At 38.5% G+C, this 19,360-nt stretch overlaps 1 protein-coding gene across 1 annotated transcript in view; it reads right to left on the bottom strand.

The window, feature by feature from the left end:
• LOC122813538 (vitamin D3 hydroxylase-associated protein-like) overlaps positions 1-19,360 on the bottom strand; it is a gene marked incomplete in the record, with an annotated part of 1,040,187 nt that overhangs the window by 72,180 nt on the left and 948,647 nt on the right. The window contains 1 exon segment of the mRNA XM_044085913.1: positions 6,662-6,705. Within this exon segment, the coding sequence (XP_043941848.1) occupies positions 6,662-6,705 (44 nt within the window).

The raw sequence follows: 19,360 nt of genomic DNA, 5'->3' as shown, positions 1-19,360 counted from the left end.
ATAAGAAGAACTTTAACATTAATTGATTTTGCAAATAGGAAAAAGAAAGATTTAACACTTATTAGTCTTGATATAGGTTCAGCATTTGATTCAGTAAGTTGGGACTATCTGTTTACCTTACTGAAATGCACAAATTTCTCTGATGCATTTGTAAATTTAATTGAGCATTTATACAAAGGAACGCTGGCTTATATTAAGGTAGGAACATATGTTTCACAAAAATACCCATTCTTAAAGGTACAAAGCAAGGATGTCCACTTTCTCCACTATTATTCACTTTAGTAATGGAGCCTTGGGCTAATTTGATTAGAAACAGTACTGACATAGAGGGTTTTGAAATAGAAGAAAATACAACATCAAAATTCAACTTTTGCAGATGATGTTCTAATTACATCAGCAGGATCTAATTCTTCTATGCAGTCTTTATTTGATAAAATGATGAATTTTAAAAGTATTTCTGGTTTAATATTCAATGAAGAAAAACTAAAATACTACCTATATATACACGAAAAAATACTCTCATTAGTGATTTTACTAAATATGTACCCAACTCAGGTCAGATAACTTATTTAGGTATAATACTATCTAAAGATATTAAATCTATTATATATAATAACTATAATACCTGTTTTCTTAATATACAAAATCTTTTAATACCTGGAATAATATGTTTTTACTATGGAGGAGAGACTTACAATTATTAAAATGATAATATTCCCCAAGATTTTATACTTAATACAATCAATAATACTTTCACCTACAAAATAACTATCAATAAACTGAATACACTAATGTTAAATTTCTTATGGGCACCTAATAGACCTAGGATTGCATTAAAGAAACATACTAATAGCTGGTCTCAAGGGGGTATTTCTTTTCCAGACTTTAATTTATATATTATCTCTTCGATTATAAAAGTTATTACTTTATTAATAGATCGGTCATATGTCGCAAAATGGAAAGATTATTGGGAGCTAATTAGTATGCACTTCATGAAAATCTCCTTAACACATAAAAATATGATTATAAATAACTCCATGTTGTGGTTGCTAAAGGAATTTTGTACTTCACCTATTACACCTAAACATATGGTCTGTTACCCATTAAATATTATTATTAGTTATCGTAACTTTATATTCATGCACCCTAAGTATAGGGAATGGAATTTTATTGTATTCCTATAATTTATACTCAGGGTATGCTTATGTCATCTACTTCTGAAGGAGCTCATTTAGCTATAGATAATAATCTAAAGTACTGGTATCAGCTGATATCTGATAATAAAGTTAAAAATCTAGATTTCTTAAAACAAGAATTTGATCTAAGAGAAACTTGCTGGTTAGAGGTTCAGATCTTTAGACAACATCTCATTGATATAATAGATCTAATGTCTATAACAGTTAAAGAATCTATTCCAAAACTGATTGATTACTTGATAATAAATTTACAGCATAAAGTTTCTGATAAAGGTAAACTTTCATATATACATAAAATTATCAGACAATAAACTTTTTACAATGTAGATTCATACTGGAATTATTTCACCTCTATTAATGGGGACCCACCAACTCAACAAGATAAACAATATATATTGGAATCTGCTTATAGAACTACATCTTCCATTGTCTGGAGACTTTATTCATGGAAATTTTTACATAGATCTTTTTATACACCTTTGATGATGAATAAAATTAATAATAAAGATAATCTATGTAAGAGATGTAATGTAGAAATTAATGCTGACTGGGCTCATATGTTTTATGACTGTATGAAGTTGAAAGAATACTGGAAGTCAATTAATGAATTTTTGCAGGCTCTTTTACAGATAATTTCATTATTTCTAAGTCTCTTATATTATTCAACACACCTGTACCTCAATGTGTTAAAAAGATTAAGCTTCCCTTGTTATGGTCTATCCTAGCAGTGGCTAGGAAAATAATAACTAGAAATTGGATTTCAGATACACCTCCTTCGTTCAATGAATTTAAAAATGTTATGAATATAATGTGTCATATGGAAATAAGCACAATTAGAATGAGAACAACTAGAAAAACATCACATTTTATTGTATGGGATAATTTACAAAATTTGTTAAAAAAATTCTAATTTCAATAGCACAGTATTTTAGTTTAATTAATTGATCTGATTGTAGTGGATGTCTTTGTAAATACTTTAGTTGTTTTGTTGAATATTATAATAATACCTATTTTTAATTATTTGTATAAAATTGTTATGATATTTCTCTTATATGTTGAAACAATAAACTTGTTTTGAAAAAAAAAAAGACTAACAAGTTCTGTTCAACTCCAAATACATGAACACTTTGACATTACATATGTTTCTACTTTTATGTTTTTTGTGTCTTTCTTTACTTCTCCCTGCTTCACATTTCACTATATTACTGCTAAAATGTCCCATTCATTCATCTCAAAACAGCCTAAAACTCCTGTCAATAGATTACCTTCTATTGTGACTAGGCTGACAATGATATACCTTCCTAATATGAGACGCATATACATTGCATCACTTGTTTCAGTTTTTGATGACGTGTTACTTCTTCCTACAATGGTGGTCTACATGTTTACTTTCACATCATCATATAAATAACATTCAGTGAGCATGCTTTCTTTCTGATCTTTGTAACTGTCAAGTTTCCCTCCCATATGCCCAGTCCACCCGTTCCTTCCCCCAGAGATGAGAGCCCAATATAACCCATTAGCTCCTGTAGGAGTGATGGTCAAGTGATGGGAGTGGCTGCAGCATATAATGAAGATCAGGGGTCCTACTTAGTCATATCATTCCCTTGTGCTTGTCTACTTAATCCCAAGGTGCTGCTGTGATGTTGGTATCAGCAGAGGTCTGTCTTCTGTTTCTACATGTGACACAGTAACACCCCATCAATAGCAGTCTCCCATCAAGGCAAGCATGCCCATTGATCTCCATTCTTCAAGAGGGATTCAAGATGGAATCTAGAGCCTAAACAAATACTGGAAAAAGCTGAGGAAATGATGAGTCTGCAAAATGTAGGTTTTTAGCATAGTTAAACCTTTAATAATCATTATTCGTCACTGGGACTTCTTCAGTAACATAAAAATCAGTACCAACTTAGCTTAAATAATAAAACCAGTAATAACCAATTAATAGATCAATCAATTAAAAAGGTGTAAATGGTCTAAAAAATCTTTACCATCTTATATCTCAAACTCATGGGATTTTTTGAATGACTTAAGGCTATTTTCATTGGATTTGGATGGCATAACAGAGAGTCTTTTTATGTTCACAGTTGACGTCTCATTGTTTATCAGCATTCCACAAGATGAAGGAACAGAGTATGTCAGGAGTTATTTAATTAAATATTCTACCATTGAACATGGGAATATTAACACTTATTTGTGCTTGTTGGAACTGTTATTAGAAAATAGTTTTTTCTTTTATTTTCAACTGTAAGTTTTACAAACAGTTAAAAGGGGTAATCATGGGTGCTGCTGTTGGCCCGGTGTATGCTATTTTAGTTTTAGGATGGTGATAAAGAGAAATATTGACCAGGCTCCCCTTTTATGATAAGATCATTTTTTTATAGGCAGTTTGTAGATGACTTAATCTTTATAGCCAAGGACAGTAGTTTCAAACTATCAGATTTTATGGAAACCTTAAACAAGAGCACTGGGTTTTTGAAGTTTATTTTAGGTGAACAGGGAAGCAGGGTGCATTTCCCAGATGTGGATCTAAGATGGGATAGCACTAAGCAAAGTTTTGTTAGTTGTATACACTGTAAGGACACTTTTGGTAACAGTTATGTAGATTTTAAAAGTAGTTATGTACATGAAAAGGAATATTCGTTGTGGCAAATATATTAGAGTTTCTCAAATGATCAGTAGTAATAGTGAGTTTGACAAGGGGACTACATTTATTTCCAAATTGTTTTTGGAAAGGGGTTATCCCACTGATCTTCTGAATAACTTAGCACAGGAAATAAGTTCTAGAAGGGCAAGTGATTTTCCTCCTATTTTATTAAAAGTTTTTTTTTTTTAAGAAGAGGGAGTTGAACCCAGTAGTAGAAGATCCTAAACAGGACATTGTTTCAATATTTTGCTTGGGCATGCGTATGGACAATGCTGTGCTACAGAATCTTATTTGTGACAACTGGAAAGTTATTTTGGAAAATGGTGAGGTAGTGAAGGTGTTAGGAAGTTCCCCAATTTTTGTGTATAAGAAACATTGCAGTATTAAACAACTACTGGAACATGGCAACAATAGATTGGACCCTGTTTTCACATAGAAACTATCTGGAATGTATAAGTGTTATGGCTGCAAAGCCTGCAGATACATTCATGAAGGTCCATACATCTCTTTGGAGCATGTAGGTTACACCATATCAGTCCCAGGGAGGTACAATTGTCACACTTCTGGTGTTGTCTACATTACATTGTGTTCAGCTTGTCTTGCATTTTATGTAACAATGACCACCAGAAGTTTAAGTAAAAGGATATATAAACATCGTTACGCTATTAAGGCTAAAAATGAGAACAATGCCTTGTACAAACATTCTGTAGTGTGTGCTACCTAGAAAATGTTCACTTTCACAATATTAGATGTGGTTAAAGATGATCCATGGGGTGGCAATTATGAAAATGTGGTAGAAAAAAGGGAAGTCAAGTGGCAGCTGTCAGGTTCTGCCTTAATATTCTTCTCCAGGATTAAATGACTATAATAACATTAAATGTTTTTACTAGACAGAAATTTGGCCATAAAGTAAATAAAGTATGTATTTCAATGTTTTTAGGGCATTTACACATTTTTAATTGTTTAATGTTTTTAATTGTTTAATAATTTTGATTCATCTATTGTTAATTGGTTATTACTGGTTTCATTATTTAAGCTAAGTTGGTACTGATTTTTTGTTTCTGAAGTTCTAGTGATGAATAAAGATTATTAAAGATCTAACTACACTAAAACATACATTTTGTGGTCTCTCTCATTTCCTCAGCTTTTTCCAGTGGTTTTTTTTTTTTTGGTATTTTTTTGTTTTACACTGGTCTTTGGGAGTTGCTTAGGGGTTTTTTTTTGGACTCTAGATCCTGCATATGCACCTTTCAACTCTTCCCCCATGGACAGCTGTCAGGTTCTGCCTTAATATTCTACTGTCTCTCCCTGTCTCACTCTCCAACTGGCTTCTTCAGTACACAGCCTGATAACTGAACCTTGGCCATTTGGGTTTTAGACAGGGAGTTATCCCTGTATACCACAAATCTGGCAAGTCTGCATTATTTCTTCTTCTGTTGGCTTTTCCCATTAGGGGTCGCCACAGCAGATCACCTGTCCACTCATGATTGGCAGTGGAGTTTTATGGTGTCGGGTTGCCTGCCTGGTGCCCAACCTTCCACAGAAGGCACACACATGCACGCACTCATGACTAGGGCCAATTTAAAGTGTCCAATCCACCTACACCATGTCTTAGGGATGTGGGAGAAAACCGGAGCACCCGGAGGAAACCCACGTGACCACAGGGAGGACATGCAGACTCCACACAGAAGGCACTCCAGCCAAGGATCGAACGAGTAAGCCTCTTGCTGTGAGGCAACAACACTAACCGTTGCACCACCGCAGCCACCCATCATTATTTAATGGTCTAATTATTTTATTATTCTTGCACCAAAGCTACTCTGATTGCTGGTTACAGCAGTTTAAAATTATGACTCATTAGCTTAATTACCCAGTGAACAAAATCAGTCTATGCTTTGCTGAGCTTGTGGTTTATTTAACGGTGTGTTCTTTTTATTGTTTATATCAAGGTTAATCTGACTGGTGTTTATGCCTGTTTAAGATGTGCAGATGCAACAAACCTTGTATATTTCTCAAGTCAAGCAGATGGAATACCACGTCTGTATACAATTTTAAATACAAAAGTGAGGCATGGTAGAACATTTTCAGTTGTGCTTATGTGATACTGATCACCTTTCAACTTGTATGAGGTCAAGCCAAATTGGTAATATAATACAAAGCATATTTTTTGATGTGATACATTTTTTGATGGGACAGATACTTTTCTCTGCAAATTATTATAAATAATTATCTGAAATGTTTATTTGAAACATATTACTTGTATACTTCTAACACTTTAATGTAACTGTGATTGTACTGAGCTTTTTATTTTTTTGTAAAGAAACTAACTTATAGTGTATGGTATATGCAACTTTGCTTGAATGGTATTTCACTGTAATTTTATACTTCCGTTGTAAACCCTAGTCATGTCTGAAAGGGGCCTTAGAATAAGTTCACCAACCTGGTAAATACACACATCAGCATCAGCATCAGACCCCTTTTTCCCATTTTGTACATGGGGTTGGGATTATGCCTCAACAGTGGCCATCATCTAGAGCCAATGCAGACCAGGTGGCTAGGCCTGCCACAGAAATAAATACATACTTACATGAATAAACCATCACTTCCTTACCGTTACCTTGTCCTTACCCTTAAAACAATCAATACTATGCTTCACATTCAGCTTGAGATTTTTCAGGCTTTGTGAAGAATTGTAGTCTGTCTCTTGTTTTGAGAATAGATCCCTAATCCTCTCTCATAGAGATAACAATAAAATTAGTCAATTTAAAATGATACCACTCTATCAGATTAAATGAGATCCTTGAAAATAAATTCTTACCCAGTTCCACATGCTGCTGAATACATTTTGGCGAATCTGGGAGCCTGCAATAAGACACAATATTTATTTGCTGTAGCACACTCTTTCTGAACATTAAAACCTAATGCCAAGCATTAAAATGCTGCAATTAACAGTGAGTGAGCTAAACTAATTAATACTTCATTTATGGTAACCCACGCATTCCAAGTAAAATTTTAATCCTTTACTTTTTTATATATACAAAACAACAATTAATCATCCTGCTAATTTTTTTATTGGGAACATGATGTTTGAAAAGTAAAAAAATAAATAAATAAAACCCAGACTTCTGATACCAACATTCAGACTGTAACCAGTGGATTTATTATTCCGCTGGGAGAAACCCCTAGACTTTTAAAAGCAATTGAGTCAAGAGTTCTTTCTAAGTCTACATTATATCTCCTCCAAAAAAGAAAGCTGCCCATCCTTTAGTGACTATCAACTGCTCCTTGCTGCCTCTTAATCTTTAAGATCATCCCCTTGTTTAGGCTTATCTGCAAACAGGGGCCCAGTGCCAGAGACTGGCAGTCAAGAATTGGTAAATGAATATAAAATAATGGGCAGGTGCAGCCCTTTTCATGTTTTCTCTTTTTTGCCCCCAGTCAAGACATACAATAAGCAATGTCTGCTTTTTTCCATTATCGGACTTTATAATCAGTACAGAGAGCTGGCTGTAGCCTCTGTGTGGGGTCTGTCAGAGACCAACAATTATGAAAATGTTCCCATAAAAGTGAAAAGCTATTGTTGAATGCTTTACCCATGACCACAGTTGGCCATCTGGTGAACTGAGTATTTTAGTCAAGATTATCACATGCTGTTACACCCATAGTCTGTCCAGCAGATGTTAAGTGAATAGATGACACTAATGTAAATGTTATACTAGCATATCTAGTGAAATCTTTTCATTCAGAGACATTAGTTTAGTATGAACTGCAGTCATTTTTCTTTGAATTATTGTTGAAGTGACTGAACAGCATTGTACCTTCAACAAAGGTAGGCAGCATTTGCAATAAAAAATAAATGAATAAACTAATTAATAAATTAATGAGAATACCTATGTTCTTAACAAAAAATAGTTAAATTCTTCAGCCAATTACCAAAATTAATTCTGAATACCTTTTGGTAATGTTTGGGCAGTTTCTCTCAGTTAATGACATTTTCCTGTGATAAATGCATGCATATATCAACAAAACCGATAAATATGACTACACTTTCAAGTGCTGACAGCTGTAATATGCTATGCTTTATATCCACATAAAATATTTACGAGTGTTTTGTTGCATCCTTATTCATTTATTATTTTAGTACTAATTGCCCCAAACATTCACTGATCCTCATCTCAGTGATTTAATGACTCAATAATAAATTCAGTGATGTAAACTTATTAGATAATACAGTCACCAAATCTGCAGATGACAGCTCTTAAAAAGCTGTATGAGGGGGGCTGTTCATCTGCTTCCCTTATGTAAATGTAGTAAATATACTAAATGCCCAGTTGTACAACTATGGGGACAAAAGAAACTCCATGTAAGGCTAAGTACTGAGATATCACAGTACAGCAAACATATGTAAAAACATTTGTAGTTTTCCCCAGCTTGTAATAGTTAGAAAAGTATTTATAAAGGTTTGACTTTGGATGCAGCAAAAGCAGAGATTAATTCATATACCTTACTTAAAGTTTGATTTCTTAATAATTAGTTATAATTAATTTTCCATCACTACTTTTATAACCATGTCAAATCTTTTATTTCTAAAATTAAAATACGCATTTTCTAGCTACACCTATGTTTGTATTTATGACAGAATAAAGTTGTTTTTTTCTTCTAAGACATTATTCATATAAATAAAACAAGCTAGAAAGATCAGTTCATTACACATCATATTCATCACCTCTGGAATAGACTCCCCAGTATTCATTAACACCAACACTAAGTGTACATCATTAGGAGTAAACACACAATACAAACATAACTCACACCTTCTTTCTCTTGATGTTAGTTTTCTACTGATGTTCTTGCATACCTAAATATCAAGTGGGGATTCATAAAGGTCATCACAAAGTGTAGACTACATGTACACTTAGTGTAATCTTTCTGAGTGACTAGAAACATACTAGAGATGTTCTTGAATGCAGATCATGTACACTTACTGTAGGGATTAATAAATCTGGCCCTGCAAGCATTGTGCATTATTATACAATTCCTCCCCTAAAACGTGCACGCTGATTGGCCAGCCCAACCAGCGTGCCCGTTGTAAATCCCTCAATATACTAACGGAAAAAGGTCCGTCGCCGACTTTTCCGTTAGTATAAATGTCTCGCTATGTTAAAACAGTTTAACATAGCGACACAGGTTTATAAAAGCAACGGAGATCTCCGTTGCTTTTTTAAAGCTGTCTCTATGTTAAACTCCTTTAACATAGCGACACAGTGTGTAAAAGCAGCGGAGATCTTGCGATCTCCATTGCTTTTTTAAGCTGTCTCGCTATATTAAATGGGTTTAACATAGCGAGACAACTTTACAATAAGCAACGGAGATATCCGTTGCTTATTTTAAACTGTCTCGCTATGTTAAACCCATTTAACACAGCGAAACAGTAAAAAGCAACGGAGATCTTGCGTTCTCCGTTGCTTTTGCTCACAACTCTGATGTACTGCGAAGGCGCCAGTACATCAGAACTGCCGCAGAATACCAGACAGCTGCGGAAGGGCAGTAAGAGGCATTATACAATGCCATTATTTAAGAAAAGTAATTATTTCTTTTCTTAAATAATGTCATTATATATAATAACCACTTCTGGGTGTGGGTAATGCTTGATTACCCACGGTTGGCTTTGTTTGGTCCTCGGGCTTCGGGACCAAACCACACCAACCGTGGGTAAATCCAGCATTATCCACACCCAGGCGTGGGTTATTGCTATAATATCTTTCAATCAGGAACTGGACAACAGGATGAGCATTGACACATTCACCACTGGCTTTATTGGCTAGAACCATCTTAGCAGAAGTGTTTCAGTCTGATGGTGGGTATGCAAGGCTGAAATTGTACAAAAATTCCATTGCTTTGTATTTCCAATGATCTTGTAATTTTATAATTCTATGTGCATTTCCTAATATTTATACAAGTTGGTAGTAGATTAAAATTTAGAGATGACTGTAGAGATGATTTTGTTTTTCATCTAGCAATAAGTTTTTGGAGGAAATTAACTGGACTATTGTCTAATTAATAAATGAGAGCTGCAAAGTATTTTATCAAACCTTCCAAAAAGATCTATGTCACATCTGTGAAAAAAAAATTACCGGTTGAACGTTTGACTAAAACAAAATGTTTAAAAGTCTGTTACCACAAAATCACACACACAAAAAATGGAGGGATGGTAGCACAGCCCCTCACATCCCAGAGAGGGGAATGTATTGCCACTGCAAACATAATCATCTACATGGCCATTACACCTTGAATTGAAAAGACTTCCCGTCTTGAAGTGATGCCATAACTGTCATGTTTGGCATAGAGAATTGTGAACTGTACTCTACAGCTTTAAGAAGGGGGACCTCATTAGCTCAATGAGTGACTTAAACATGCAGTGTCAGTTTGTATAACAACACAAAAAGCAAATGCAGTAAGAAAACAAACATGTTTTACTTGTTGTCTATCTAAGACACGCATAATATAAAAATGAGATAAGAAATTTTAACAATCACTTTCCTGTAGTAAACAAGGACCCATTCAGAGGGACATAAAAACAATCATATTTTTAATTCAAAGGTTGAATTGTCCAGGTCCCCTTCAATAAACACATCACACCAAATGTCATTTGACAACCTTTATTAAACTTTCATAAACATAACTTTGTTATCCAATATTTATTAATTACAAATGACAACACAATATAGCTGATTGAATTCCATCCATGCAGTGTTAACCAGGACGGCGTGACCTTGCTCATCCTGACCCAGTAAGCCGCGTCCATACCTCCAACTCACTTACTTATGAAGCAGCGTCCCACTACTCACTTCCTTTGCCATTTATTGAATTACACATCACACTTATTTTACTTATGAAGCAGCGTCCCATTACTCACTTCATTTACCACTTATTGAATTAACATCCAACCAAATAAGCAGCGTCCATACACCTGCTTGCTTATTTTTCTAGCCACCTTCAATAATCACTTCCTTTCCCAATTCAATGGAATGACCATCAAAAACCAGGAGGGGAACAGAAGAGGGCACCGCTGTTCCTCTTCTCCACCCAGCAGCCTAACAAGGCTGTCCTCCCTCTCTCCAATAAGCTTTCAGCAACCTAACCACCATTAATTCATTAGGCTAACATCATTCAGTGTACCCTATCCCCACTAACTATAATGGATCTGTATCATCACCTCCTAAAGCTCTATCATGTAACAAAATAGCCATTTACCCAAATAAACGAAAACAAACCACTGATCCCTTTCCTCATGCCACTGTAAAAAATCATACATTCATAACACAGTATAACCACTACACATGAACTAAATAATCTGTAACTCACTGCCAACAGAAGCCTCAAGAATTTAAAAGACAATACCTGTACAACCAAACCTTAAGCCCCATGGCCAATAAAACTACGCAGACATGACTGCCTACCTTCATGCCCCTTACATCCCCATTTTACCACCCAAATGAATGTAATAATCAGATGAAATCCCTTTAAAGTCAGTGCAGTAACAATCCTAACATCATCAACTGTCCATTACAACATAACATGCATTAAGTGGTCAACATGGCATTAAGCAACTAACCCATAACAGCAGCCTTATATACTTTTTTTTTTAATCATATCAATACCTACCAAATGAACCGCTAGAACTCTAAGAAGCCCAATGTCGCCGAAAACAAAGCCATGGCAATGACATGCCATCATGCTGAACTGCAACCCTTCTATCCACCCAAAAGATACAGTAATCACCAACTTCATTTTCCTTTCTTAGTCGATCAATTGCCTAGTAATCATACCCACTATTCTTATAAAGCAAGAAAACATTTGTAATCCCAAACCACCCAACTACTAACTTTAAAACATCCATGAAACAGCAATCACACAACCTGTAGCCCACTGACCCACCATTTATCAAACGCCAACCTTTACAACTAACTTGTCAATACCTAATGAAAGTTCTGTGCTATGACTAGAGTCCCACCAAACAGCACACAGCTAATATAAAATCCAGAAAGAAGAATGGCAGGACACTGCTGGAGTAAATTCTTCTTTATTAAAAGACACAAAAATCAACCAAAGATGAGCGCTTTCGGGTGTGATACCCTTCATCAGATAGAGAAGACAAACATTTCCATCAATTTAAATTGATAACCAACCAATCAATAATCAGTATGCTACCCGCCTTTTTTGTAGGGCGGGCTTCAAAGGTACCATGTCATTTAACCCCGGGCTCCTATGAGCCATCAGCTCCAAGATCCACTTGGATTCAAGGGATTCTGTCAATAACTTTATATCTCCTCCCCTATTATTTAACCTTACATTGACCACAGCCCTGAAACTAAAGGTATGTGTAGAGTACTTTTCAATGTGCCTATAAAGGGCATTGTGCATGTTCTTATTCCTTATGCTAGATAGATGCTGCAAAATTCTGATCTTGAACATATTGTTGGTCATCCCAACATAATAAGCTGTGCACTGTTCACATGTAGCCAAATAGACTATATGACTAGTCCTACAAGTAGCCTCTGCCTTGAAGTTATAAATCTTGCCTGTAACAGGATGTTTAAAGACCGTGTCTTTATTAATGGAGGGACATGCTTTACACAAGCCAGAAGGAATGCTGCCCAAGCTATCTTTGAACGAGGTAGATGTGGTGGTAACCCTTTCAGTGCAAAGAATGTCCTTCAAATTCTTATTTCTCTTATACCCAAAACTGGGTCTAGTCCCTATGAGATCTCTCAACTTACTGTCACTCCTTAAAATATTCCAGTTTTTAAAAACAATGTTTTTTATATCTTTTATGTTACTGCTATAGGTAACAAATAACTTAGGTTCCCTTGATGTATATCTAGGAAAAGCATTGACCGTAGCAGCAACTTGCCCTTGTTTAAGCCAAGGTTGGTATTTATTATCTCTTTTCTGTCTGCTGTCCCTTATGACATCACATATCATGCCTTCTTTATATCCCCTGTCCAGAAAACAATGCTTCAAAGTCTCGATGTCTTTCTCATACTGTGTATCATCCAGTGATAACCTGGATACCCTCCCAGCCTGGCCCTGGACAATATTGGGGAATATATAGCGGGGATGCATGCTGTCAAAGCACAGCAAGCTGTTTTTCCAACACTCCTTCTTATATAACTTAGAAGAGAAACCATTACTGGTTTGTGTGATGCTAACATCTAAAAAGTCTATGCTGGTATCCGAAAAGTTCAGCTTGAACCTAAGGAAAGATGTAGTGGAGTGTAAATAACTTACAAAATCTGTTAGCATGTCTGCATCCCCCCTCCAAAAGAAAAAAAACATCATCAACAAAACGTGTGTACATATATACATGTTTTTTCCCATATTGGATGATCTAAAATAACATCTCTCTCCCAGAACCAAAGGACCAGGTTAGCATATGTGTTGGCACAGGGGGTGCCCATGGCAACCCCCTGTACCTGTCTGTATGTTTGCTTGACCCCTATGAAGACATTGTTCTCTAAAGCCAAGGTCAGCATAACCTTGATCAGAGATATTTTGTTGTCATCTTCACCCAAATCACTCATAACCTCACCTATGGCTTGGACACCAAAGTCATTACTGATCACAGTAAAAAGATTGTGAACATCCAAGGTAGCCATGATAAATTTTCCTTGTGGCTTGTTATGGTTAAAATCACCTACCCTTCTCAAAAAATCACCTGTGTCTTTCAATACAGATCCTGCCCTGTCAAGTAGTGGTCGAAGTGTATGTTCTATCCAGATAGAGATGTTCTCAGTTACCCAACCTCTCCCTGAGACAATGGGTCTGAAAGGAGGGTCTGCCACTGATTTGTGAATTTTAGGCAAGGCTTTAAAGATAGGAATAACAGCTTTTTCTATCCATAGGAATTTTAACACCTCATCATTAATTAACATCTCAAAATTTAACCGTTTAAGGCTATTGTGTACCCCATCCACTAAAGTACAGTTTTGTACCTACCATAAATGTAGATGTCCGATAGGCATGCATCTGCAGTCCTTACAAATGGGTTGTCCTGTCGTCAGGCAGCCCTTCGGTCGGCCGGATTCCAAAGTCTGGGTTTGGCCTCGGCTGGTGTCGCACTTCACCCGATGTCATAGCTGCAGTTCTTCGGGTATAAAGGCATCAGCCGACGCCATTTTCCTCAGTGTTTCTTGCCCCAGACGCCAGGTGCCCTCTAGGAAGGCTAAATTTGGATAAATGCAAATGGTTCCAAATAGTAGAGAGCAAACAAAAAATAAGCATGTATGTACATATATACAAACAAATACACCATAATGGATTCCCCCAGCTAGCTACAAGATGGGCAAATACCCTAGGAGTACCACAGAGGGGAAGGAGGGTGGGTAATCCTGACTGCAGATGCATGCCTATTGGACATCTACATTTATGGTAGGCACAAAACTGTACTATGTCCTTCAAGGATGCATCTGCAGTCCTTACAAATGGGTAGAATACCATAGCCAAACTGGGGGAGGAGGAGAAATAAGATTATGGTGTAGTTAAGATCCCTTGCAAAACAGCAGTGGCAAAACCTGCTCGGGATCTGGAGTATAAAGGTAAATTGTAATGCTTGGCAAATGTATGCACGGAGCTCCAAGTAGCAGCCTCTAAAATGTCTTTGGTAGCCACACCTCGTAAAAAAGCTGTGGTAGTGGCTGTAGCCCTTGTAGAGTGAGGCCTGATGTTCTCTGGAGTTTTCTTCCCATGGTAGGAGTAACAAAATCTAATGCAATTTCCTGTCCACTTAGAGATTGTCTGTTTTGAAATTGCTTTTCCTTCCTTTCCTGTTGCGTATGCTACCAGTAGCTGGTCAGTTTTTCTATTGCTCTTGGTCCTGTCCAGGTAGTAACGCAATTGTCTATGTACATCCAAGGTATGCAACATTCTTTCTCCCCTGTTCTGTGGGTTGGGGAAGAATGTAGGTAGGTGGATAGCTTGATTTAAAGATACCCTGGAGACCACCTTTGGCATAAAAGTAGGATTAGTTCTCATGGACACTCTATCTTGATGGAAGATCAGGAAGGGCTGTACTGCCATTAATGCCTGTAGCTCAGATACCCTTCTTGCTGAAGTGATTGCAAGCAGGAAAGCAGTTTTCCATGATAAGTACTGTAATTCTGCTGTTGCTGCTGGCTCGAAAGGAGGGAGTGTCAACTTTTCTAGCACAAAGTTCAAGTCCCATGCTGGCAATGGTGGTTTCCTAGGTGGCTTTACATTTTTAATCCCTCTCAGAAACTGCCTGAGCAGAGGATGTGAGAAGACTGGAGGATCCAAGTTGTATTCTGCTGAAATAGCTGATGCATGAATCTTAATGGAAGAATAGGACAGGCCATTGTGGAAGAGCTCTGCCAAGTATTCTAGGATGTTAGCTATGTTTACCAGTGACACATTCTCTCCTTTTGCAGTACTCCAAATGAGATATCTTTTCCATTTTGCTGAATAATTTTTTCTTGTTGAGGGTCTGCGAGCCTCCCTGATAATGTCTTTAACCCTTTGAGATAAATCTGGGTTATTTGGTCTTATGCAATGTTCCAGGCAGCCAGCTGCAGTGTTTTCAGGTTTGGATGCAGGGTTTCGAAGTTGTTCTGTGTTAACAGCAAGGGAACTAGGGGTAGAGGCCATATTTGTTCCCGAGACATACTCCTTAGTAATGGGTACCAATGTTGCCTTGGCCAGTCTGGAGCTATCAGGATTATCCTTGGACGTTCCTCTTTGATCTTCAATAGCACCTTGTGCATCAAAGGAAGAGGTGGGAATGCATATGCTGTCAGGTTTTCCCAACTGAAAGATAGGGAGTCCACTTTCCAAGCAAGTGGGTGGTACGTCCTTGTGCAAAATTTTTTCAGTTGGTGATTGTGTGGGGATGCAAGTAAGTCTATTTCTGGTAGTCCCCATTTCCCTGTAATGGTTTTGAAGATGTCCGGATGCAGCATCCATTCGTGGGCATCCGTGGTAGTTCTGCTTAGGATGTCTGCTAGTATATTTTCTTTTCCTGGCACAAAAAGTGCTTGTAGCTGAATGTTGAAGCTCAGTGCCATATTCCAGAGGTCCATTGCCATCCGGCAAAGAGGGTATGAATGTGTGCCTCCCTGTTTGTTGATGTACCACATAACTGTGGTGTTGTCCGTCCTTATCAGCAGTTGACCCTGTCGAAGAAATGGTCTGAATGCCTGAATTGCCAGTTTACTGCCAGCATTTCCTTTTGATTTATGTGTAGGTGCAGCTGGTCTTGAGTCCATAAGCCTTGTATGCACTTGTCCAGCATGTGTGCCCCCCAACCGAGGTCTGAGGCGTCTGTTGTGATGGTCTGGCTTGGTTGAGTGCTGTGGAAGGGCAGTCCTTGTTTGATTGGCAGGCCTGAGCCCACCATTGGAATTCTTGTTTCAGGCATGGAATTATTGGAATTTGGGTTTCTAGGCTGTGCTTGTGCTGAGACCATAAATTCCTTAGGTACCACTGTAACTTTCTCATATGTAGTCTGGCATGTGGAATCAATATTATGCAGGATGCCATGTAACCGAGAGCTTGCAGGACTTTTCTTGCTGTTAGCTGGTTCTGCTTTGTTAATGCCATGAAGTACAAAGGGAGTTGCTCCTGTTTTTCTACTGTCAGGAAAGCCATTTGTTTTGATGTGTCCAGATCTGCACCCAAGAAGGTTATCCTTTGGGATGGTATCAGCCTTGACTTTTTTATATTGACTGTGTATCCCAGGGCTTGTAGTAGATGAATGACCCTTTCCAAATCTTTTGTTAATTTGTTTTTGTTGTCCGCTTGTAACAGGCAGTCGTCCAGGTAAGGGTAAATTTGAATTCCCTGAAGCCTGCAATGAGCAATTACTGATGCCAGGCATTTCGTGAATACTCTGGGCGCAGTAGATAAGCCAAAGGGCAATGCTGAGAATTGATAATGCTCTGATCCTGCAAGAAATCTGAAGTATCTTCTGCAATTTGGTTGTATAGGGACGTGCAGGTATGCCTCCTTGAGATCTAGAGTTACCAGCCAAGACTCCTTGCCCAGCATGGGAAGAAGCTGCTGTAGGGTCAGCATTTTGAATTTTGGAACAATGAGGTATGTGTTTAAAGCAGACAGGTCGAGAATAGGTCTCCATTGGTTTTCTTTTCTTGGTACCAGGAAGAGTCTGGAGTAAAATCCTTGCCCTTGTTCCATAGATGGTACCCTTTCTATAGCTCTCATCCTTAGTAAGTGAGTTATTTGTTCTAGAGCTTCTGTCTTCTGATTTGGAGATAGGTTTGGCATTCCTCTCTTCCTTGGTAGAGTATGGAAGTGAAACCTGTAACCTTGGTCTATTGTCTGTAAAATCCATTTGTCTCCTGTGATGTAATGCCAGTTTACTGAAAATAAGGCTAGCTTCCCGCCTAGGGGTGCCTCTAGTTGTTCCCTGGTAGGCGGTGCCAGAGCCAAGTCACTGTGATTGTCCTGTGGAGGTGGTGGTGGCTGGATCTGTGGCTGTACCTCGCTGGTTGTTAGCCTGCCACTGACATCCCCTGTAGGCACCTCTGGATTGACCCCTGCCTCTTGAGCGCCTATTCCTGCCTCTTGGAGCTCTGGAGGAGTCTGGAAAGGACCAATTTTTGGAAGGCCAGTTCCTGCTAAACCTTGGAGGTTGGACCTGTAAGAAATCCTTGACTGTCTGGACAGATTTTGCTTTCTCTTCCACCTTCTTCAGCACCTGCTGCGCAGGGGAGCCAAACAAATTGAGCTTATCCATGGGAGCATCTAGGAGCTTTGATTTAACATGGTCTGGTAAGGACTGCTCTTTTAACCATGCATGTCTTCTGATCACTGTGCCAGTCATGGCTGATCTAAAGGAAGCCTCCAGTGCATCATGGCCACATTTTAAGGAATGATTACTGACCTGTTGAATGTTATGTACCATTTCCTGTACAGATTTTTTGTCTAATGGTTCATCCGAGGACAGTTTTTTAGTTAATTGGTCTAACATAAATTCCTGATACTGAATCATGTGGAATTGACAGTTCAAGGCCCTAGCTGAAAGAGTAGCAGAAGTGTAAACTTTTTTACCCCATCTCTCTAAGGACCTAGATTCCCTTTCAGAGGGGAGGGGGGGGGTTTGGTAGAAGTAGCTGCTACAGCCTTGGGTCCCTGGGAGATAGTTTTGGGATCTGCAAAAGGGGCCTTATACAAATGATAATGGGTGTCCGGAACCCTGTAGTACCTATCGGGCTTAGCAGGGGCCGGAGGAAGAGAATCAGGAGCAGTACAAGCATCATTAAATGCGTCATCCACAACAGTAAGTACTGGAGGAATGGCTAAAGGCCTATGTTGTGGCAAATGCAGAAAGGTTCTAAGCCTTTTCCTGGAGTCTGAAAAATCCTGGCCCTGCCATTGAAATTGTTCCCTCATAGCATGCAAGGTTTCCCCAAAAGAAAATTCCTCAGGCGGAGAGGCAGAAGGAATGGAGTCTTCTGCATCAGAGTCCTCATAAGGAGAAAAGGGGCCCTCTGGAGGGTTTGAATTATCTGATTCATCAGAGGAGCCATCTGAAGAAACTGGCTCAGGGGGCTCTACTCTAGTCCTCTTCTCTGGAGGTGGGTGAGAGGCCCTGTCTGGATGTGGTTGGGATCCCTGGATCAAAGAAATGAAATCCTCTGCAAGACTAAGCATTTGTGAACTAGAGCTAGGCCTGTGAGAGGGGGTCTTAGCAGGTACAGATTTGGTAGATTTTGCTGCTTTAGCCCTGGCAAAGGCCTTAATCGACATGGATGCAGGAGGCCTAGCAGCTCCACGTGCAGGGGTACAAATATCCAAAGGGATAGTATCTGATAAATCCTGTGAACCTGCAAGAGCAGGTGGGATTTCAGTAGCAGATTCAGCCAGGCTGGAGGAGGCCTCGGTGGTGGCAAGCTTCGGCCGGAGGAAGAATCGTGGACTCGGTTTCAGCGAAACCGAGACACTCGCTGTTGGCTTAACCGCGGTTTCGCCGAAACAGCGGACCGAGTGTCGGTCCTTTTCCTGCGCTTTTGAAATTTGCGTAGTCGGAGTATCCGACGGCATAATGTAAGCAAAATCGGAGCCGAAAAACTCTTCAGCAAATTCCGACCGACGTCTAAGCGTCCGTCGGTTGAAAGAAGCATAGGCTAGACAAGCTGCTACGTCGTGGTCTGGGCCTAAGCAAGGTAAGCAGTAAGAGTGGAAATCTTTATGAGGTATTTGTTTCCCACAAGTTAAACAGTTATTCACTTTTTCTGACATTGGCTGAGGCAAGAAAGAGTCCCCAACGGGGTACTTAGCTTTTTAGAAGTCTTCGGTACTTTGTAGTAGTAATCTCTGGTTCTGACCGACCGGCACTTGCGAACAGCTTCTGCTTCGGGCGACACACAGCAAGAAAGACTGAGGAAAATGGCGTCGGCTGATGCCTTTATACCCGAAGAACTGCAGCTATGACGTCGGGTGAAGTGCAACACCAGCCGAGGCCAGACCCAGACTTTGGAAT

This window comes from Protopterus annectens, chromosome 10.part0 (genome assembly GCF_019279795.1).
Source record: "Protopterus annectens isolate FY-2018-M chromosome 10.part0, PAN1.0, whole genome shotgun sequence".
NCBI lineage: Eukaryota > Metazoa > Chordata > Ceratodontiformes > Protopteridae > Protopterus > Protopterus annectens.
This window is presented reverse-complemented; position numbering and strand designations above follow the sequence as displayed.